We start from the raw sequence: 24,859 nt of genomic DNA on the forward strand, positions 1-24,859 counted from the left end.
GGCCGCAGCCAATCGGCGCCCCGCCAGCCCATGACGCACAGGGGCGGGGCCCCGAGCCCGGAGGCCTCAGTGCCCTCCGCGCGGCGGCCCGCGGCAGCCAATGGGCGGGGGCGGCCGCCGGAGGCCCCGCCGGGGTCCAGACAGGGAGGCCCGGCCCGGCCTGGCCTGGCCTCTCGCCGGTGGCCGCGGGCTCCCGGCGGGGCCGCCCTGCCCTGCGAAAGCGGCGTCTCCGCTCGCCCCGGAAGGGGCTCTCCTGCAACCCGATGCCTGCCGCGGAGCCGGGCGGCGGGAGCGGGGAGCCCCGGTGCCGTTCCGCCCGCCCGCCGTCGCGGGTCTCGGCACTACGGCTGCCGGGGGCCTCGGTCCTGTGGGCGAGGGGCGAGCGCCGCGTGACGGCTGGAGCTGCCTGCCTGCGCGCTGGCCCGGGGGCTCCTTCCTCGAAAGCGTGGCCGAGCCCCCGCGTAAGGTTTCTCCGGAGAAGGGAGGCGGTCAGCGGTGGCTGGAGGCACCCGAGGACACGTTCACGCTGTTGACCTTTCTGCCAGGAGACACGGTGCCCGGGTGGGCCTGGCAGAGACAGAGCGTGGTGAAGATCCCGGTACAAAGGTATTCCTTGCCCTCGGCTGGGTGAGGTTTTGGGGAAACGCGCCAGAAAGATGTACACGGGCATCTCCGGATGAGGGCCTGCTGGGGAATGGGGGTTCTCACTAGGAAAAAGAATCCTTTTAGCTTTCATAGTATGTTGCATGTTAAAATAATCGCCTATAGGCAACCACAGCTTTCTTTATGTAATAAGCAGGAGAAAAAAAGGCGATCGTGTAAGAAAAAGCAAATAAACCACACCCTATGTGCATATTCAAATGTCTGCTAGAGCCACAGTTAATAGATTGTATCTCAGAAACAGTTCCTTGAAGAATGCACACCAATGAAACTCAGGCTTTAGCGTAAATGTATACTTTCCGTACATACCTGTGTGGGATGTATTGTTACAACACTGAAAAAACAATTTGAATAATTAACTGTAGCGAAAGGAAAAAAAAATCGTATTTTTGCAAGCACTTACTTTCTAAGGTAGCTCTAGTTGCAGCAATTGACCATACAAAGACTTCACAGCAGGTTTAGAAGTTAGTTTATCCTTGTTTACATTAAGGAGTCTTTCTGGTTCTTAAGAAACCCAGATCCTAGCTCGTCTCAAATAGAAAGGGTAGTACAAATCTTTCCTTTGTATTTTTACTAGAAAGAGCCAGTATCTTACAGACGTGAAAACAAGAATTCAGAGCACCTTAGAAACAGGAGGACCTCAGGATATCCCTCTTAGCAACCTCCTCCACAAGATAAAGTGTATCTACTCCATCCTTTGCAGATGTTTGCTTAAATCCTCATGGAAACATCTATAAAAGATTCCACAGTTTTCCTTAGTAGCCTCCTACAACACTTCCCTATTGCTGCTAGGGAGCATTCTCTGTTTACTAGGGCAGTGTAACACATCACCTATGGTGGCTGTGGAACCTCAAGCTTCTGTGTATTTTCGGTGGTTGACAAGGAAGTGTAGAGTACGTTCTGTACACACTTGAGCTTGTACTAAGTCTCTTAACTACATTTCCTTGGATCACAAAGTACCAAAGTGCGATTCTGTGCAGCTCCTTAATTTAGAAGAGGTAATGTGTTCATTCAAACACCCGTGAAAAGCCCATTAAATTAAATCACTTCTAGTCTGGTTTTTGTTACTAGGCTTCAGTATTTGGTCCTGTACAAAATAAAACTAATCTGTTAGGTTTTTGTCAGAATAAAATCAGAATACAGACTAACAGGATTAAAAAAGAGAGCTCATTCCTCCTAACAAAACTGACCTATGTATTCATAATTGTCTTATGACTGACAAGAAAAGCAGTGCAGGAGAAAAATAACTTACGCTCTTTGAATTTCAGTGTCACGCTGTAAGAATTACCAAACCATCCAATTGAAAACACTGTTATGAAGATATTTATTAGTTCTTTATCACATTCTTGTATCTGTCAGAACATCTTCTGCCATTTAACTGAATTACTACATTATGCTTTCTTTACCATAACATTAAAGAAGTACATAAGATTTCAGGAGAAATCAAAACAAAGATATTATAAAAGTACTTTATAATGTGCAATGAACCAAATAGATTCATATAAAAAAATGAAATATTAAGGTATTTTTAACAGTTACAAGTAAGTAAAATACTGCATATATGTAAAATCAAGACTTACGAACTATAAGACCCTTTATTTTCATACCTTTAAGTCTGTGACTATGAGAATTATTATTCAGCAATAATGTAAGATCAGAGATCCTCAATTTAAACATTTAATGTAAAACTGCAAGGAAAGCTAACTCTGCTATTATCTTAAACAATTATGTGATTAAATATTTTAAGTAGAAAGATAATTGATGTTAGATAAATCTGATACCCAATATCTTCTTGGTAGCAGAATCCCAGTCTTTTCCAAGTTCAAGTCAATAGCAAATAGCTGGAAATTGCCTCTCAACTTTTCTTACCCACTCTATTGCTTTCCTGATCAACTCAAAAGCCCAGTGGGCACCACTGGGTATAGAAATGAAGTTTTATTATAATAAAATCTTGTAAATCCACCAAAGGAGCAAGAAGAAAATAATTTATTCTGACAACAATTATTTGAAAGAAAATTTTCTATAGTACGATGATAGAGCCTGCATAAAATATCATGATGCAGAAAACATCATCATCTGAGCCACCCTGTCTTTTTAGAATCTTCCACATGGGAAGTATGTAGACTCATAATTATTACTTGCACTTATTTGCACTATTCCAATCACTGCAGTGAAGTACTATGCATTTCATACAGGCAAACTTGACTTCTCCTTTGTATATTCACATATGTTAGAATTGCTTTGATCCAGCAGTCAATGCAGCTTTATTGTATTCCTGATGAGAGTAGCCAAAATTATACGACCAATTTTTCCCTCTGTTAAGGAGTTTCAAAAGAGGGAGGGAGATTTCCAGGGCTCTCCTGACTGCTTCTTTATCCTGTTCCTACATGCCCTGTAAAGTATGAAGTATTTAAAGCTTCCCATTTTGGCACAAGGAATCTGCTGGTGGCTGGGGCAATCCAGATTCACTGAAGGCCTATTCCTTCATGCTTCTTTTAAGACCTTTCTTCTATACCAAAAAACTTGTCAGTAGATAATTGTTAACTTCACCGCCAAAGAAAGAGATTTTCCAGATGCAGAGCACTGGGACGTACAGAAGTGAGGGGGTCAGGGTTCAGAATAAGCCAGCGCCAGCATTCCCCACAGCTAAAGGAAAGGGTGGAAGTTGTGCTGTGAAGAATCATCTGCTCTAATAATTTCAAGAGTCTTGCCCAGAATATTTTATGGTGTATGCTTGTGAAGAACACCAAGCCATAAATATAATTCTAAAAAAGGGTGTAGGCCAACAGGCACAAGTTACAGGAAGGAAAAGTCCAACAGAATTTTTTTCCTAATTTCTAAAATAAGTGATACTAAACACTGAAAACTGTTGTCCTTAAAGTTGAAGGTGACAAATCTCCATCCTTAAAGATATTTAAAACTCATCTGGGCAAGATCCTGAAGAATTTACCCAACATCTGAGTTGGCCCTGCTTTAAGGAAGGGATAACCTCCAGAGGTAATATCCAACCTAAATTATTCAATGATTCTAGTAAGAAGTATAAAATATATTTTACTACTTTCTATACTTCTCAATTTTTGTATCATACTTTGCAAAGTATTGCTTCTTAAAAGAATTCCTCTTAAAAGAAACCATGTGCCACCAGTATGATTAATACCTTCCATTCCCTTTTCTACAGCCATATCCTGTAGTATAGTCATTGACTCTCCATAATGAAATTAATCTTCTGTATGTTGAGGTTTATATTACTACATTGAATTATAAGATTTTATTTAAAAACACACCTTGAATTAGATGAATCATACAGTTTCATCAGTGTTTTGAAAACTATCTCTTTCAATTCCTTTGTGCAGCATATGAACTGTAGCACAAGAAGAGCAGCACATCAACTGCAGTAGCTTTTCTTTTCCATTTGGGCCTAAGAAAAGGGAAGTGGTATTACTATGTAAATGCTTTCTTGACAACAGAAAAGGTACTTTCTGCAACGTACTCAGTATCACTTTAAAACATCAATTGTCCTAATGCCATTTAATTGTTTAAAAATATTAGTCTAAAATATCATGTAATAAAAATATAAGGCTAAAATATTAAGTGCAGTGATATTGAAAAAAATTAAGATCATGGTCTCATTAAGTTTTGTGACTTGGGAATTTATATATAATCCTTAGTAACAGAAATGTTTCTGAAACAAAAGGAAGTATTTAGTGAAGAAAGTTACTCCCCTATCTAAGGATAACAACAGATTAGAATGAAAAGTGAAATTAAACTAGTATCTTGATAATGCAACTTACCATCAAATATTCCATACAAATAGAAAAACATGAAATTTAAATGTTTTAACTTAATCATTTAAGGCATTGATAAAATAAAGCAGATAACAATACTAATGAAAGCAACTTACTTTTTCTGTGGTTTGGTTTTACTTGTTTAACAGAAGCCTTTTTTATTGTATCCTACAAAGCAAAAAAAAATTAACTGCACCAGTTATGAAATATTTGTATGTCATTCCTGACACTTTTATTGCCTTGGAGCTCCTTTCTCTTGTATCACTAAGCTGGGATTGCATGGAACTCTCTTCATTTAATCACATAGCTTTCTTAATCTGAGCATCACAGCAGCTAAAATTTCGATGAATTTGGGCATGTTTCTCTCCCAAGGACACAGTGAACTTCAGAACTTGGTATGACAGAGCTCTGAAGCAGAAGGCATACTTGTTGACCAGTCAGACCTACGATACAGCAATACTATCTCAGAGGGACTAGAACACTCGTGGACCATCTCTGGCTCTTTGCCAGCTTTTAAACAGGAGCTGACCTCCCCTCCTACCTGGAGAATTCCAGAGCCATCGCCAGCATCCAAAGAAATGGATGAGCAACCTTGTCCCTGAAGCAGAGAAAGATAATAGCAGAGTGTTCAGCAGATGCTCAGCTGCTGCTTCATGATGGAGATAATACAGTGTCTTTGCAAGCCAAAGGAAGAACAGCAGCACAGAAACAGCAGATATCTCAGAATATGAAATCTAACATGTGCCAACTCAAGTTAACTTTCTAAGTCCTGCAGGAGCAAATATATCCTGAGATAGAGGCTTTCTACCAATCACAGCATTCCTAAGTTTGTGTTCATGTTGCTTTATGACAAGAATGGTTACAATTATCTTCTAAACAAAAGACACTTATAAACTTACTGAAGTGTCCTGAAACAAAGAAATTGACTGAACTGTAAAGTTTTTTTTACTGTTAAGCAGGTATTCTTAGCAGCGCTGGGGTCACCCTGGGGATTCTCCACCATAAGGACTCCCAAGAACTAGCAAGGGACATCAGTTTACATACACGCAAATCATACATATTCATTAGATTTCCTGGAAAGGGGTGTCTTATGATAATGAGTTCACGGGATTCATTTACACAGTCTGAGCAAGTGTAGTAAAAATAGAGTGAGGGTCTTCGGCAGTCGAGGGAAGAAGTAAGTAGTCTTCTTCACAGTGTTCGCTAAGTTGACCTTCTTTCCAGAGCATGCGCTGTGAAGTGAAGTCCAGGTGCCTTCTTCCTAAATCCGCAAAATCATCCTCCCTAGATAGGATCTCTGTGTCCTTTTGTTCGAGTTCGCCTTATCTTAGTTTGCTCATTCTAGGAGTTGCCCAAGTGGACACTGAAGGCTTTGAGTCTGCTATCAGTGATTTACATAGGGAGCATTTTACTCTTGTCTAAAACAGACAAAGAGCTCTAGGGAAACAGTTAAGGAGTCCTTGGGAAACAAACAAAGCAAAACGCAAGCAAAGCTTTCATGCATCACAGTTTAGTCTTAATCAAGGATTGTCAGAAATTGATTTGTTTGAGCCCTTTCAGTCCCCTAGGCACAGAACTTTTGCTTCAAAACAAGAAGATGCTATTCTAAGATTGTATTTTAACAAATCTGCATGTTTTCATTTAATGCTTTGTCCTGTTGCCATGGTGACACAGAAGCAGACATACAAAAGGTCATACAACCATGCTGAAAACTCAGTTCAGTGATATAGGTGATTTTGATCATGACAGTAGAATTTGGAGATAAGTTTCCAACACTTACTACAAAAATATCATAAAAAACCCCAAAACCACAAAACACAAACTAGCTTTAGTGACATCATTAAAGCCTAAGTTTTCCAAAACAATAATTTAATTGGTGTTTAGGCACATTGAAACCAAATGCTAACACAGAAATGACTATTTGCTTTTGGTGAAATGTAAGGAAAAATGGGACTATGATATGAAATGTCAAACTTTCGATAATTCCTTAATTTCTGGCAAAAACTGATCAATAGTAACAAAATAAATCAATCTTTTACATAAAAAAGCAAATCACCTGAAAGGGAAATATCTGTCTTATGTAACCCATAGCACATGTTTAAAAAAACAATGGTTGTTTTTAAAAATTATTGTATGTATGGTCCAAATAAGTGCTATTAAAAAGGTGTTTCCCAAGAAAGACATGATTCAGCAAAGAGTCTGTAATTGGACAACTGCAAAATTTTCAAGTAGGAATTGATTCGCAGAAAAAAGACTTTACAACTCGAAATAGAGTTATAAAGCAGGTATGTTTACTCCAGCCGGGGTGCAAGGGGATTTCTCCACAAAGCTTGCACACCAACAGCACATTTTACCAAAAACTTACAGAGTGTGGATATACATATTCATGGGATCACATAACACAAACATACATATGCATGAGCAAGGCTGGGTTAGTGCAAAAGGCTGGTGTCAGCAGTTTATGTTCTCTTTGCACCTGCGCGTTGCCTCCTGGGGGGCGTCTTCGGGGTCTTTGGGAGGAAGGCTCGTAGTCTTTCTCACCTTGTTTTTTCCCCGGAGCATGCACAGATTCTTTTGGCCAATTTCTTGAACAACAAAAAAGTTTTTCAGCCAGTTTACTCATCCTATCTTATTTAAGGGAACCAATGAAACTTCTACCATCTGTTTATGGCTATCGTTACTCATTACCGAGGCCCAACTAGTTAGAGCACACCTGTTCCTCAAGGACAAAAACATGGTATTTTGCTGAACACTGCAGTTCTTGGTAGATTTTCACAGTAAACTGCTTTGTTTTGATGGACACAGTAGTCCTTGGTGAAATTCCACAGAACAGTCTGGGCAAGCAGGATTCTTAGCAATATTAAAAAATACTATAAGTTATACTATAACTTGCTATAAGTAAATAAGTTGCTAAGCAGTTTTCTATAAGTAAATAAGTCTTAAGTAATAATTTCTCTGTATCAGTACCAAACCACAACATTCTACATACTGGTGCATCCTGGTCCATTAGATAAGCTCCATCACCCTGACTGACAGCTTTCCAATACTCCTTATATGCTTCTTTCTTTAACCCATGAAAGATTGTTCCAAAATAAGTACTTTCATCTCTGTAGATAGAAAACTTAACCGATACTGTCTTAAATGACATGACTACCTTGAAATCCAGTCAAGTGGTAATAACAAAGGACATGAGAGAAACCAAAATTAGCATTGCACATCTTCATTACTAATTAAGTGCTTTCAAATCTTGAGACTGAAGGAGCTACATCAAAGGCAAAGTACAATAACATTTTACCTCTCCAATGACATGTTTTCCATTGATAAAAGCTTCAAATCCACAAACAGCAGCTTTATCATCTGAAGGAAAGACATATTTAGCTTCAATTGGTTTACTGTTTTGATTGGTGTAGGTCTGAAACATTACTACCTGAAATGACTAATTTTTTGTGTAACTGTAGTGTTAAAATGTGATTAAAACATCAATAAGTGTAACAACTGAACTGCTTTGCACCACGTGTCAATAGGCATGCCAGAACTGGAACATCTATTTATACCTTAGAAATGAAAGTATAACATTCATCAGTGCTTGACAAATAGATACTTCCAGAAACATGCAAGGAGCCATAGAATTTTTAATCTCTAAATCATTAATCAAATCTCTTCCAGAAGAGTAAAACATGACCTTCTAAAGGTTGACATACTGGCAGAACTGGAACTCTCATGCTATTGCCTACAAGTCACCACTGCAATATGTCTGTAATAGTTTCAAGCCAGTAAGGACTAAACAAGAAGGAAGAGTAAACCTCCACAAAAAATTGGTTTATTTTTATGCAGTACTAAAAGGGATGTTTGGAAAAGCCTATGTTACTTCTACAAGTAAAGTATCCATCTTCTAATGATAGAATTTCTGTCTCTGCGGTAGCAGATTGCATCTGACTTTCTTCTCACATCTACTCTTCTGTTTACTTCCTGTGTGTCATAACAAAACTCTAGCAATTCCTCATTCCCCTCTGCTGCCATTCTTATTGTCCCTTGTCATCTGATCATTTCTGGGTTGTGCTCTGTACCTCAGCCTTATACACTGTTTTCTGCTTTGATGGATACAACCTGGACTGGGAGCCCAGAGTCATAAATCCCTTCGGGTTAAATTAAGGTGAAACAACACCAAATGACCAGTTAAAATGTTTTACTTGTGGTAGAAATGGCTTAAACTTGGAAAAGGATAATAAGCAATGTGGTGTCTTATAAATCTATAAGAAAGAAAAGAAAGAAAACAAAAAGAAAGGAGAGAAAGAGTCAAAGAAATCTGGGTCACCACCCAAGGATCCAGTGTTGTCTCAGGTTTGGTGATCTTGGGTGGTGGCTACACACAGAGCAAGAGTTTTCTGTAGCCTTTTAAGTTCATTTTATCAGCTGATTAGCATACTACACAAAGAGAGGCAGGTATTCCATGAACTCATTTGCATGAGAGACTGGAAGAAGGTGGAGCACGGGTTCTGCACTTCCTGAGGACGAATGGCGTGCATTAACCCTTTTGTCCAATTGAGCCAGTGGTCACGATCTCCCTCTACCACCTTTACCTTTCCCTCATTTTTTGTTCCTTGGGCAGTCATAAGCTCCATCTGGTGTTGGCTGTTTATCTCTTTTATCAGTCTTTTAGCTCTTCTTCAACGCTATAGTTGTAAATTAAGGTGCGGGCATTAACCCAAACACATGGTTTCACAGTCTACATCTCCTCCCTTTGAGGCTTATCTAAGGAATTTGGCTATAAAACTGCAAGGGAGCAGAGCCGTGCACCCTTCCATACACTGTGCTTCCCTAGACAGATAATTCATTCATTAGACTAATCACAAAGACCACAATTTGTCCTTGATGTTTTCTGTGTTAATGAATGTTTGAGGCATCAATTCTTTAGTTCCTTCCAGGTTACAGAACAGATATCACTGGATATTAATACATTCCATAGGAAACCAGACAAAAACCCAAACCAAACCATGCCCCCCACAACAATCCCTCATGAGAAGAACAGTTCTTCAAAGGAATCAGACTGATCAGAGAACAGTTGTGAGTGTCAGAAAAGCGTAAGCACAGACTTATCTGTCAACAATTCTTTCAAATCCTTTTCTCTCCTGTTTTCCCCTGCTTTCTTTTTTAAGGCTTTAGCAACAACATACAAAAAACATTACTTGCTTTTATGAAGCTATTTCGGCACTGAAAACCCCTGAATATGGTTTCTTGTGCAGACACACACATGTGACAGAACTCGGTGAAGCCACAGCTTTAGCATGATCGAGACTGCTCCAGGCAGGATGCAGTTGAAGGAGGAGAAGATTGTGGAATTATGCCCCAGAACTGGAAAAGACCCGTTACGTCACAGAATGTGTTCTTAGGGCATATGTACTAAAAACCAAGCTGGTCTTTACTTTAGCCTGTCTGGGTAACTTTTATTAGCTAATTTTCATGTTAGAATAGCAAGTTCTTCTGTACTGATTGGTATTTTATTTGTGACAGCTAATTTAGGTTGTCTAACCAAAGCCAGAACCAAAACACAAATATATTTCCAGAAGCCTTTAATCATCCTAGGTATTTCTCACTGGTTTATAATTCAGCATGCAAACAGATTGCCAAGACGGTCTTTTAAGGGGAGCAGAATGTGTACACTGCTGCAGAAAGTTTCTCTACAATGGTGACTTGATTACACAAAGGCATAAAACAGACTTAAAAATAAAGCCAAGCCTTTCACTAGCCAAAGAGCTTTTGGCATTTGTTTGACTATACATCTCTAAGAATAAAAACTGTTTCCACTCAGTTTCAGGACTTTCCTTCATTCAGAGACTGAATTGCCTTTTTTTCTGCAATTAACTAAACACTAAGTAGCATTTTGACTGAAACACTATTTAACAAACGGATTAATTTTTTGGGGCAGAGTTGTAGAAAAAGACAATAAATAGCACTCTCTACCTGTGCTACAAAGTCGATTATCCTTGCCTTGATATAAACACCTTCCAGAGGGGCAGGATTTCCCAATCTGTCCTGAAGACCACTTTTTACAGGATTTGAAAGATTTGCATTTGATAATGTATAACCTAAACAAAGAGTTTACAAAAGATTAAAGAGATATTTTTGAAATATACATTTGGGAAGGATGATCAAAACTAATCCTGTATTAACAGCCCATGTTTATGCAATTCAGAACACAGAAGTAACACTCAGTTACTTGTGTTGTATTGCTGAGCTGTAGGCTGTCTATCTGAGGGATCATGGTATTTCTTTAAGGTCTTACAAGGTCTTTGTTTAGAACCTTGCATTTTAATTATTTAAAGACCATCTGATGATTTATGCAAAAGTGCTTCCTTTGCTTCTCTTGAAACACACTGTGACAGGAGGAGTTGCAACTGCTGTTGGTAATTATGCCTATCGGAAATCTGTTAAACAGATGCTACACAGATGTCACATGGTAATCACTAATTTGGTAACATCTGCAAGTAAACTACAAATTATTTTTTATTATGTTATCTTTATACAAGTACTCTAAAAAGGGTTCTGATAAGTATTTAGGAAACTCTGCAAGCAAGTCAATGTATAAACAGAAAACATTTCTTACTTTCATGCTGTAAATGACATCACGACTGGCTCATTGTTACCTTGCTCCAGTTCCACCCCAATTGCAGGCTGACATGGTTTTATTTGATCTTCAGCAAGACAAAATTTAACAACATATCTAATTTTAACCTGTCAGGTTTTATACACAACAAATTAATCATCCTGGTAGAAACAAGGAAAGGTATTTACAATAAAACCGAAGTTGTAGATAATATCTAAAAAAATGTAAACTGATTAAGAGGTGAACCGAAAAGACACATCACTTTTGAAAAATAATAGGATCTGACAGCTTTTATTTTCACTCCCCTAACCTCTCTGTATTGCCACCACTTGCATCTATCTTCTTCGTATTCTCTACACTCTTTACATTTCCTATTCTCTGTAAAGCACAATCATTCCTCAAAATATTTAAGAACAAAAAAAGTAAAAAACTGGTGGATATCTAGACAGCCATTGTTAGTGTTATCTGTTAGTGTGCCACTAGAGATATCATCCCTGCCTCAGAGTACCAACCTATAAGGACAGGGATTTTTATCAGCTGGATTCATTTACAAAACAATGAACCTTCCATGGTAGTGATTTCTTACTCCATACAAAGTAGCATTGATTACAAATAACAATTTAAATATCACAGACCAGATATTTATGTGATGATTCAGTTATAACAAAATACAACATTTACATCTTAAAATTAAGCATGATTTTCTTGCAAGAATTCTTTACAAATAGCAATTTAGAGGCTTAGAAGTTTTATGTGCACTTACAGGCTGCAAGCCAGACAAAAGTGATTTTATGCATTACTGTCTAGTGATTTAGTCTGAACTGAAATGCAGGCTACATTCATTCTGTTATGTATCAGTGGTATAATAAATCCAAAACTTCAAGTGCCCGATTCTGCAGGATCAGTACCTCAAAGTCTGAGGAGATGTCTGCTGTTTTATGGACTCCATGCACACTATCATAACCTGATGATGCATTATTTAATGAATAATCTCTTTCACTCAAATGTAAGCAGGATTCAGGTGCCACACCACAAACTGCCAGGAGCTGGGTTCCATCTGTTTCACTGGGTGAAGAATATTTACTAGTGCTATATGTAAAGAAAGATCATATACATTTTATTAAAATTTATATTAATGTAAACATCATAGGAATTTAAGGATACACAAGTACTTCTGAACAGATGGACAGGAATAAACTTTGCAATTAAACTACCTTAAAAGTATTAAGCATTATATCAGCTTAATTTAAAAAATAAAAAGAATACATGAAGGATAAAGTAAAGAGATACTGTTGTTACTCAAACCTAACAGAATCACTGAAGTAACTGCCACTGCCCAGATTCCCAATGTCAGTCCTTCCTAGGTCATGATCTTCAACAATCACTTTTGGCATTAGGAGTCCTCTAGAGAAAAAAAATGATCACACAATGAATGAAGTACAAAATAGTTTTGCATATAGCATGTGGGCTAACACATGTTGTGCAATTATGAACCACAGAGGATTAAAATGAAGTACACTTTACAGAAACCATTCATAGACACTCAAAGAAAAGAAAGTCTATTAATAAAAAAATAAATCCCAAAGTCATATTAATCACCAAGACACTGATTACATAACCAATAAACACTGTTAGCTTTTCTTCATTTAGCAGAAAAACAATACATTTTCCAGATTCATTGTCAAACATTCGAAATCATTTTTTGGTTATTAGATGAGCAGTTCTACAGTTTCTAGCAACTGCACCATATTTAATTTGAAAAACTACAAAATTTTTGTATCAAAAAAAAAAAAGTATGAGTTTTAAAGGTGGAATCCTGGGGAATGGATACTTGGAAATTTTTCCAATGTTTGATTTGCAAACCTATTAGTGTAAAGATACCATCCTTAGACTGCTTGTGAGACATAATGATTGATATGAGACATACTGATTGGTGCCCACAGAAAACATTTTCTATATAAAGAATGTAAAAAGACACAATATTTAAATAAGTTCAATAGTTTTGTAACTTACAATTAAAATCTGCAGTATAAGGAAAACAGATGTTAATATGACTTTCGAGGTATTTTAATTCTGACGTTGTTATATATCAGATACGTTTTTTAAAACATCGTCAAATTTTCAGTGGCTGGTATTCACTGCATATATGCTATGATGAGGATTTAAATATATCAGGTTACTAGAGGTTATATTATTTTAGAATTATTACCATGTCTGAGTGAATCCATGGTATTTAGTCACAGAACTAAATATTCTGTTATTCCAGAAAATTAGGGTAATCTAAAAATATACCAAATACAGTAGTTGTGGGGAAATAATGTAGATAAGTGGAAGGAAGACATTGTCAATGCAATTCATTTCTAAACCAGAATAAATTTTCCACACAGCCATTGCTCTCTTACTCTCTCCATTTTGTCATCTTTCATCTGGATTTAAACCACACTCATCATCATCATATCCAAATAGCTGCATCTCAAGTCTAATTTACCTAGAGAGTAATCAAATTTATCATTACAAAAGATTAATTTTCCTTCCAGAGGTCCACATAAGTATATGGAAGTTCATATAAATGTTAACAGTAAAAAACAGATTAAATGTAATGCAAAAGAACTTCATAAAAAAAATATTTTAAAGTCTTAAATATATTTAAGAATACAGTTAAGCCTGATTCAGTGCCACAAAAAGGGAATGTAAATATTTACCTGGAAAGAATTCCCATGAAGTTGCACACATGATACATGGAATAAGGATCGAATGTTTCCAAGACTACTCAGAAATTCTGCTGTTTAACTTACTCTGCTAACCCGATACACTTGTAAAATTCTCACTGGACAGTCACTGCAAGAAATTTGAAATAATCTTTGAGATCTCATGACTTAGAAAGTGCATTTAAGATCACTACACTGCTAAAAGATTAATTCTTATTCTAAATCTCAACATAATGTTCAACTTTAATTTTTTTTGCTGGCAATTTGGGTGACAATTATTAAAAAAAATAGCATAAGAGAACAATCACCAGAGATATCAAAAACTTAATGACTAAGTTCAAGACCTATTTAGACATTTGGGAGAAATCAAAAATGTGCTTTCATGCTTAAAGTCATATAAAATGATATCACATTTTGGGATCTAAATTCAAAGATGTGACATAAAAACCCTCCTCCCTGCCTCCTGGGCCACATACCAACCTGGGGAGGTAAGTACTGCTAATGGCAGCAAACAGAGCGTTAAGGTGCCCTTTGAGGAGCCTGGCCCCGCCCTCAATATCACTTGGGAAGCGTTATAACAGCCCATCACCTCCTAACAGTCCAGTATATCTGTATCTGGAATGTGGTGGAGGGACAGCAATAACAGACTTGCACAAGTGTCAAGTTCTTGGCAACTGGGAGAAGACCTAGGCCGGAGTGATAAGTATCTGACAAAGGTCAATTGTCTTGGACCCTATAAATTGTGACCCCAGGTGAGACCTTTTGAGCTCTCCTGGACTGCAGTGGGCCAGTGACCAGCATCTCCCCTAAACTGGGACCCCTCTGAGGCATCAACTCCTCGAGGTACCGTCCGGCCACTGATAGAGCCAATGGAAGGCCAGGGCGAAGTTGACCTGCTCTAGTCTCAATTGTCAGCCGTTGAGGAATGCCAGTGCATCGTGAGTATTTACTCTAAACTGGAGGGAAATTTTAACTTTGAGCTAGCTTCTCTTTCACCCACTCTCTCTCTGCTTACCGATGTGTTTGGGTATACACAGTTATTTTCATGAGTGTGGGTACATACTTACTCCACTGGATCCAAATACTTTTGTCTGTCTGTGTGTTTGTATGTCTTGGGTTTGTGAATGTGCATGTATGTATGTATATATGTATAAGGTACCATATAGTAAGTTAGCGTGAATCTTGTCATCTTTGAATCTGTAGTTAAATCACTATTTTAATCATATTTTACTGAATTATTTTTTAAATCTTTAAAGTGGTTAATAATTAAGTGCTGCTAGTCATTAATAAATCTTGATGTGCTGCTTAATCATTACCATGTTAATACTTTCATCCACAACAATCTTATACTAAAGATTCTTTTACTGAGAATACTCAGAGACCTTGCTGTCTTGGCTGAACTACAAACATCTTAGCATCACAGTTCAGGCTATCCGGAGGTAGTAACTCCCAATTAAGAAAGACACTTGAGAGGAGGAAAACTTGGGTTGCAATTCCACCTCCAGCAAGATTTATGCATTTTACATACAGAGATGTCACCAAGATTCACGTCCTTACCTTCTTGTGATTACACAAAAGATTCAGATTCTTCCTCTACCTCTTACCTTTATGCTCACCAGCTGAATGCTCTACTTAGCTACTGTGTAAAGGTCTGAGTTGAGGACAGTGTGCTCACCACCTGCCCTCTGCTTAAGCAGTCTGCTGCTCGGAATATACCTCCTCAGATGACAGAGTAAGGACTGAGTTGCTTAATGGTGTAAAGATAGCGATACCCTATGAAATATCCAGAAGATAATTTTAGGATTCTAGGATTCCTAACTGTCACACAGCGAGGAACCTCTGGATTTATAAAGCAACTGAGAAAAGGACTTAAGGATCACAATTTTAGATTTAGATACTGAAACTAGGTAGTCCCTGGAAAGTAAAAGCATGAAGCCCTGTTTACAAATCAAACCTTTATGCTTTCAAGATTCAATGAACTTCAGTCAAGTTTTGAGTTCCTAAATGATAAAATAATATTGGTAAATAGGACCTAGCCTCTTGTAATTTCGAACATTTTACTCAAACTGTGTGGTTTCTTTTGTTGAGGATTAGAGATATATTACATCCTAATTTATGAAGTTGCTATATGAACTTTTTTATATGAAGGGTTTCTTTTTTGCATTGTTTTGCTTGATGGTTGTTTTTTTTAAGAACCTTTAATGAACCCCGAACCAGCTGAGGGTTTTTTTTTTAAAATTGTTTTTAGATTAAAAACTAAGATTGCAAATGCAGAGGCTGAAAGGGAATAAATATGCTCCAATTCTTGCAATATCATTACGCTTAGCTATTGTATAAGAGTAGAGTCATAGTTTTGTGGGAAAATCCTGTCCTTACAATTAGTTTATGAATTAATATACAGACCTTAACATAGATAACTGCTACCCACAAATTGTAGTCCTGTGGGTTCAGGTAACAGCAAATTCCCCAAAACTTTACTCAACTGTTTCTGTCACAAAGAACTGTAAGGTGGAACTGAGTCACATAAACTATTGTTCTGTTAATTGTAAATGACTTAAAACTTTAGACAAAACGTCAAGTGAAAGTCAACTACTGAACTTCGCTGAAGACAAACACAAGTTTGCATGTTCCAAGCACAGTGCTCCTTCCACACTCAAGCAGTATATATTCGGGTATAACCTCTTAGTAACCAGTAGTTGCTAGGTGTGTTTAGACCGTAGCTGCTTAACAGCATATTCACTCAGTAAAAACAAACCTGGAGTGACTATGTATGTATAATTGAAGCCCACTTCATTTTTCCCTGTATTAATGATCTAACCATTGATTATTCCATTTTCTAGAACCATCTTCTCCTTAATTTCTCCATATTTACCCATTTTTAAATGTTATTAATCAGAAAGATAGGGTGGCCAGTTAGAAACCAATGTCAAGAACATTAAATAGAATTATAGGCAAATCTGCTGAATAACTTCCCAGAATGACATCTTTTTCACACAATTGAAAGATAACTAGAGTTATTTTGTCCGCAAGGCCACTATTCAGCTAGGGCAGCAGCACAAGGTACCCATGTAATTTTCTCAGATTGGGAGAAAGAAGAACATCTAACTTCAAAAAGATTGTAATGTTACACCTCAATAAGCCCTGGGAAGGCTTTATGAGACAGTAATTTTTTGATATCAGAAATGTCAGAAGGTTTTAATTATCAAGAGAATTCCAAGGTTAAAGGCACTATTAACATTTGTTCTTTTAGAATAGTAAGGAGCCTCTTTCCCTTTACTTCTCCCCCTTTGTATTTTGTAATTTACAGAAGACTGACTTCTGGATATTTGGCAGAATCTATGGAATTTGCATTATAATTGCAATACAAGAAGGAAATCTGAGTTTCCTCTATAGTTACAAGAGTGACGTAGCTGTCAGAGCTCTGACTGCCTCTTGCCTCTCCAGAGGGCCTGGCTGCTTGGGCTCAGGGCCAGTTTTGACAGTGCAGCTGACACCTGTGAGAAGACTCAGCAGATTCCTGCCTCTCCTTTGCTCAAGAGATGCCTGTGAGCTTAAGGTCTTGCCTTTGGTCTCTTGGCTGAGCTATGTTGCCAACGTGCCTGCATCCAGCATCCCACCTCCCTGGTTCTGATCCAGATTCGGTGGACTCGAGTTCCTGGTTTGGCCTCAGACCTGCCAGAGAAGCCATAAAGAGGAGGCAGTCTGGACTCACCCTGGCTACTATCACCAGCAGTCACTGTCACCTGCTCTGCTCTTCTTATTTGGGTACTGTGGGACTAGAGTCGCTGTCAGTGGTGTAACTGCCCTGGCCTTGCTCACTTTCACCCCCAGCCCCATCCACCTGCCCTTACAGAGCAGTCAGCTCTTGCTGCTGCATGCAGGGGCTGCACCCGTGTGCGCGCTCAGGACACCTTGTCTGCAATCCCCTTGGCAGGCTGAGAATTTCCCAGCTAGTTTCTGCAAAGATGGGACAACGGACTGACTTGCAACACAGTAACTGAACTCCTGATTGACTGAACTCCTAGCCAGCTTAAAAATGAAGGAACTAAGTAACACAGGAGCTGAGGGGGAGCTATGTGGAAGAACCCTGGAGATTCCCCTAGTCAGGCCAGCTGTGCTTAGACCAACTGAAAGATGTTATCTGTTTAGATGTGCCGACTAACTTATTGCACTAACAATCCAGGCAGTCCAGAGAACTCCCCCAAGCAGTTTGTGCTGTAGATGTAGCAACACATCAAGCTGCACATAGATCCGTAATTTTAAGTAGTCTCTAGAAACTCTATCTGCATCTGTCGCAAAGGGTACACAGAACAGTCTTTGCATATAGTTAAAACAGCTTAGACGTATTTTGTATATAGTTTAAGATTATCAATAGGAACTGAGTACATATATGTTGGAGTAGTTCCTAGGGTCACCTGGATATAACAACAGTTCTGTGATTCTCATCTGATCCAGCTGAAGATGCCATTGCAATGCTGGTTGCAATGGAAACTCCTGTCACCATCTGGACAGCAACTGGGCTTCCTGTTTGAAACACTGAATTCCCCCCACGAGTGTTACTCTATTCATGATTCCAATAAATTATTTTTTTAAACTGACAGCCTGTGACTAGCTGTGCAAAGTATCCTGTCAGTTTATCTAGTTCAGCATCAGTTCAAAACTGATGTAGATGTCAAATCTGATATGCAGATCAGGGCTTACTAGCAATCTGGAAAAGTTACCTGACGCAGGTCATGTTTTCTAGATAACAGCTTTTTGGAAACTTTATTTCACTTTTGTGATGTGTAACTTGGTAGAATTCTATCATCATCCCTTGTAGTGCCACCTCGCCAGCTTCCTCATCCAGTGCATTCTTTACTTGGAGTAAAATACCTTCTGCTTTGCTCACCTTTAGAAGAAGAGATTATTAAACTGAAAGCTATTGCAAAATTGCAGAAAGGGCACAAAGCAATAAATACTGAAAATGAATCCTTTAATTCTACAGTGAAATAGAACTTTAACGCTTATTAGTCCAATATCCACAAAATATTTTCTTGCAGCTAGGATATGAAAATAGTATTTAGAAGTTGGATATTTTTCTGCCCTTATACTGGGCTACCTGAAAAGTACCTCAAGCAGAGCTAAAGAAACAGTAAAATAACCTCCCTGAACTAAAGCAAAATATGAATCAGATTGAAAGATAATGTTCCTTAACATCTTGATTCATATTGTCAGCTTCAATGCATTGATGAAATAACAGAAAGTAGAGGATAATAAATTTCTTACTAAATGTCTAAGTGCAGCAGTTCATCATAAAATACATAAAGCAGAGTAGAATTCCTATTTATGAAGTGCAACCTATAGATGAAGTAATGATTAATTTTAGACAGTTTATCCAGACAGACAGGATATAGGTTTGCTTGTATCTGTATATTTCTTCTCAATTGGAAATTTTTCAAAGAATAGTCTATATTATTTTGTCTTCTCAAGGCAGGAGGAAGAAGGCAAAATGCTTTTTAATTTACATGAACCACAGGCAACAGCTAGTAAAATGCTGACATTAGAGGATGCATAGCAATGCCTTACTGCAGTTCAGTATTGAACCAAGACTGGTCTCTGTCTCTCAAATGTCTCTGGGGAAAAAAATGGAGGGTTAATCTAACTGAAGAGCAACCCACTTGTAATGATTGTGTTTCAAAAAATCCAGATTTTTTTTTTCCAATACAAATGCTATTTCTCTTGCAAATTAATTGTAAGTGGGAAGAGCTAGTGAAAACAGGTTTATCATATCCTTAGAGTTCAATGCATTGAGATACAGAATCTTTTAGGCCTATGGTTCAGCTCTTGCAAAAGCTACCAATGACTGAACACTATTTATCAAATTTCACCTACCTGAAATATGTTACGTACCTTAATACCCAAACAAATGCACCTCATAAAAAGCATTTACTACAAACAGCATATCCTATGTCTTTGATGATTTATGTAATGCACACCAGAACCCACATAAATGTGTATTACTTCTACATCAAAAAATGAAAGGGATATTCTACCATTCATCAAATGAAAAGCATCAAAAGTGAGTTTCATGTAGTAAGATTAGGGCAAAGTCATTCCGGAATTGTAGACCTTTTACTGGCAAAGCTCTTCCAATGTAAACCAACATTATCTTCAGGTAATTTTGCCTTCAGTGATAACAGAGGTGAACAAAACTCTTGTCTTAAACAGTCATTTTGTTGGCTGTTTGTTAAGTTAAATGAACTTAAATTACATGAATAAACATTATCCTCTTAAACGTCTAGGGAGAAAAGCAAAAGAATTGAGGTATGTGGGACAGTGGGATTAAATGAGCCAGACTTAATAAATGGATGGATAGGCAGTTACTCTTAATAACAGCTGTAATATCCAAAGGCTTTCAAGAGTAGCTGTGTGTTAATTACATGTGTCATCTGATAATGCAGACAGGGACTATAATTAAAACTATTTTTCTGTTACAAGAGAATGGTTGACAAGTATGGTTGAAACATACTGGCAGGAAACAGTAATCTGCTATTAGGCACTGCCTTCTATGACTGTCCTCTTATATGACTTGACTTATCTCATGGAAGGAATCATCCCATAAAAATTGTGTAAATTGCTATAAAATGGAAAAGACAGCCATCTGCCCTAGGGAATACAGCATGTTTTTAGTGTCATGATTCTAAAGCAAATTTTGAGATAAAAAGAGATAAAAATTTCTGAAGTGTGGATTTGTTGAAGTGCAGGAGTATCAAAAGTGTAATTACCAATACCAATCTGAAACACAACATACGTATTTGCTGGGAAAAAATTACTCCTAACAGCATTCACATACTCATCCTCACAGCGTAACAAAAATTAACTTACATCATTTAGGCTTATGTTGTTTACTGATTCAAGCAGTAAACCATCCAGGTGGGCAATAGCTTCTGCCCAGATCAATTCACAAAATCACTAACTTCCTGACATACAGCACTTGAATGGATGGCTTCTTGTAGAAGTAACTGTAGTAAAATAAACACAATTCTGTGAAAAGACAAAGATGCAAGTCATGGCAGTGAATTCTTACACAAATAATTAAACTTTCCTATTCCCATAAACAAAATTGCACAATGCTCCCTCATGCTTAGTGTAATTTCTTCAGTCCCATCGAACTGAAGGTAAGGTTGGCTTTTATAAATTCTTTCAAGTGGAGAGCATGGCAGGCCAGATGACCATGACCTCTCTTGAAAACTGAGACATAAAGTCTTGGAGAAGACAGAAGTTAATCCGCTTGATATCTTTATCTGTACCCGATACCTGTACTACCTTTATCTGAATTTGATATCTGTACATCTTTACACGGTATCTGTACTATCAGGTACATGGACATAATAGTCTGCAGACCCCAGCCATTTCCTTTTTTGCACAGCTGGTAAAAGAACAGATGGTTCAAAATGGCCAGTGTTTTGTAACAGAGGACACTAGATCTCTAGTTCAGAAAGCTCTGATGGGAAAGACATTATTCCTGTGAAAATAAGAAACTGGAGCAGCAAAGCTACAGGAGAATAGAGAGGCCATGAAAATCAGTGCAATTCATACATCAAAAAGAGTTGTGAAAACAGATTCTCTCATGTTCTTCTGAGGAACATTGTTAAAGCATTTACTTGAGCTTTTTCTCACTGTTCTGCAACTCCATAAGCTGTCATTAAACTTGATGTCATGAAACAATTCTCACACAAGTTTGGACATTCTACATTACTTGCTTACATGGCATCAAACACACAGCTTCTGAGTCACTGGAGGACATATGTGGGCCTTTCAACATTGCTGGATATGGATGTGCCAGTTGTGCCCTATAATAGAAGCTAACCATGGTGGAAGAGAGAGGTAGATAAAGTACAGTGAGAACACAAATGGGAAAAAATTTCTGTCACACTACAACTGCTTTAAATAGCAGTAAAACATTGTCTGAAGAGTACTTTAGAGAGCAGAATCCAACTGCTGTTGCCATTGGGGGGAGTCCTGTTACCGATTGCAATATGATCTACATCAGTGCGGTGACATCTGTATAGTGGGCAGAATAATTCAACAATCAAAGTCATGCATCGCACAACAATTCTGTTTGCTGTATAAGCACATCACTTTTTAGGTATCACTTCAGAATACAACTACATTTGCTTTTAATGTTTAAGTACTGAGAACATTCACCCAACATCCCCCCCCCCCCCCCCCCCCCCAAAAAAAAAGTTTAAAACATTTACATATAAACAGTTTCCCTTAAGTATGGCTGTATCACTGTAATCTAGATGATGTTTACCACATTCAGAAAATTGGAAGCTAAAACAAATCATTAAGGACAGAAAAGTGTAAACATGCAAGTTGTGCAGGCCTTTTGCAATTTTGTAGAAGCTACAGATTCTGCTTCTGGTGGAAAAGTTTCTCTGAGCAGGAAATCCTGGCTCTTCAAGTCTGCAATACAAGTCTCATACTTTTCTTTTTATTTCTTCAGCAGTATTAGCTAAGAGTTATTATTCTGTAAATTGAAAAGGTAGTCAAATAAACTATATAGAGACTGAAAGTATCAATTTTACCAGACACTGCTCTAACAGCTGACAATCCACACTTAGCCTCTAGATTGTGATTTAACAGTCTGCCAGCAAGGGAGTGCTTTCATGAGGGTTCATGGGACATGAAGAACAAGCACAGGGCTCCATATACAAACCTCACAGTGATGAGATAGGTTCATCTAAATGTGTGCTGGAATAATATGTTCTATCAATTGAACTATTCAAAATTCATCCCTGACACAGTCCCTTTAACTTGAATCGAATGTTACAATGAGGCAGACTGCAAGTGCTACACCACAGTGCATATATAACTTGTATGCTGAGTTTAGGCTGCCCTCAAGACAAGCTTTTCTGTCTCTTTGTTTGGCTTACCCACCCCCCCCCGCCTTTTTTTTTTTTTTTTTAAAGTTGTATAGATACAGTATATGAATGCAATTTTACTTTTAGCTTAAAACTACTTAAGATTGCTTCTGAATGGATCTACCCAGCTTCAGCCAGGCATGCCCATGGCCTCTGCTCTGCAAAACCAGATTTGTCTAACAGACTCAATGACACAGCAAACATACAAACGTATCGGCCCTGATTCTTATTCTTATATATAGTTCTGAAAATTGTACTGACTCACGACATAAGATTCATAAAATAAAATGTATTACATCAGAAGTAATTATGTTTAAAAATACTAAAGACTAGCATCCAGCAAAATCCAAGAGATGCAAAAGTAAAAAATAAAAAGCGTAGTTCTAGGAAGAAAAAAAGACAATTAAAACTGACTGTATACATTAAATAGAATTATCTTTCTCATCTCTTTTTCATGTTCTTTGGCTTGTCTCACAGCATTAAAATGAACATTTGTTTTTTTTCCTTTTACACAGATTTATAGCTGTTTGCACCTGAACAATGTTACATATTGGAATGCTTGAAGTTCTTCTATTTTAATTATGTTGCGTAATATGTCTAGCCCATGTTAACCTGTTCTCTAGCTATCTTATTTTCTCATAACTTTGACTTCAAAACACAACACTTCCTATTACAAAGGCACTGAAATCCCACTGCATTCTGTTGAAATGAACAAAAACTTTCAGGCTACTGTAATTTTTTTTTCCAGTGGAGTCAAATAAAGACACGTCATTGGAGTAGCTTTATTTTATTTTTCATATTTTATCCACATTTCCAGCTTGAAGTCTTATTTGAAGCTTCATTAAAAGAAAAAAAAAAAAAAATCAATGGAAAGACTCCACTGAATGGAACTAATATTTTCCAAAAAATTCTAATTTTTTTATCAACTCCATTGCCAGTTTCCATGGTTGCTGATTTCTTAAAAGCTGATTCTAAACATTAATCTTCTAAAACATTATTTTCTGAGGTAACTGATAGATGAATAAACTGTTTCAAATATACCTACCCTGTCTGGCTGGCCTTTGGTCAGAAGTGTCTTCTTGTGATTTATTAAACTTTTAAGCATCAATCTGTAAAAGCTTCCCCTTTTCAACTGATTTCAAAATGAAATCTGCACATAAAACAGGAAACTGGTACTTCTGAGTATTTTTTAGATCATGACAGCTGAGAACATCAGCAGTATCCACAAGAACATGTGTACTCTGAAAGACAGGTTACAATTACAGTTGCTATGCACATGTAACTACAAAAAAATACTGTTTATTTGCAATACATACTGGTACAATCCTAGAGTCCAGAGGAAATATTCAAAAACAGAAAACCTTTTAAAATCATATTTTAATTGAAACATCCAATTTAGAAACACGGTACCTCTGCACTTCATCCACAGACAGCAGAGAGAACAGGACTCTCTCAGGTGACAGTTCAGCTTAACTGAAATATCTTCAGAGTGTCTCCACTTTTCTACAGTAACTATGAAGATATGAAAGTGACCAGGTGCCTAATGTTCTGTAGAGCTTTTAGCAGCACAAAGGAGATCCATTAATGGGCCAAGTTCTGCTGTGGCCAACATAGTACAAACCCAAAGCTATCTGGGATAAGAGTTTAAAAAAAAAAAAAAAAAAAGAAGCTGGGCAGAATGCTGAATGATCATAATATGCTTTGGTAGCTGTTCTCAGTATCCTAGAGCTTACAAAATCTAGGTATTGAAATATCTCTCTTCCCACTGTATTTATAAAGATGATTCAACATACAGATTTCAATTAATACATATTTGTACTGCATTAACTCTTACTTCATTTGCTGTTTTCAATAATTAAATTTTTTTTAGCAAAGCTTTTTTTAAGGCTTATTGTTTTTAATGAGGCAACATCCTTGACTTTTTTCCCCCCAAATTATATCTGAAGATCAGAAGTTTGTGTGTCAACACATCTTGGAAGATCCTGAATTTACAGCACAAAGAAATGTCACGTCTTTGGAGTACTCTTGCTAGACCTTAATATGTTATTCTTCAATTCTTACTTCCTCTCCTAAAGAGACATGCATTGACAGAGTCACCAGGAAACTGCTGGGCTCTGAACAAGATGATAATGCACCTACAATATTCTTTTTCTTCACACATTGCTTTCTTTTTCCTTCAACGTCAACACCTTATGT

The 24,859-nt window shown here is 37.6% G+C and overlaps 2 protein-coding genes across 3 annotated transcripts in view; one reads left to right on the top strand and one right to left on the bottom strand.

Annotated features, from left to right (window-relative positions):
* The first annotated feature begins 28 nt into the window (after positions 1-28).
* Positions 29-24,859, top strand: part of CPAP (centrosome assembly and centriole elongation protein) — a 45,143-nt gene continuing 20,312 nt past the window's right edge. For both annotated transcript variants that reach the window (XM_074860102.1, XM_074860103.1), the window contains exon 1: positions 29-606. The gene's annotated coding sequence lies outside the window, so the exon portion shown is untranslated. The remainder of the gene's footprint in view (positions 607-24,859) is intronic.
* On the bottom strand, positions 6,024-23,910 carry PARP4 (poly(ADP-ribose) polymerase family member 4; the record flags this gene model as incomplete). Its single annotated transcript, XM_074860791.1, is given in 17 exon segments — positions 6,024-6,238; positions 7,436-7,516; positions 7,736-7,872; positions 10,407-10,531; positions 11,050-11,075; positions 11,077-11,210; positions 11,958-12,138; positions 12,355-12,453; positions 13,752-13,775; positions 13,777-13,924; positions 17,648-17,786; positions 18,479-18,522; positions 18,525-18,645; positions 20,622-20,701; positions 20,704-20,758; positions 22,126-22,229; positions 23,709-23,910. Coding segments are annotated over 17 exon segments (1,875 nt in total), but the record flags the coding sequence as incomplete, so codon positions are not given.

This window comes from Strix uralensis, chromosome 2 (assembly GCF_047716275.1).
Source record: "Strix uralensis isolate ZFMK-TIS-50842 chromosome 2, bStrUra1, whole genome shotgun sequence".
Classification (NCBI taxonomy): domain Eukaryota; kingdom Metazoa; phylum Chordata; class Aves; order Strigiformes; family Strigidae; genus Strix; species Strix uralensis.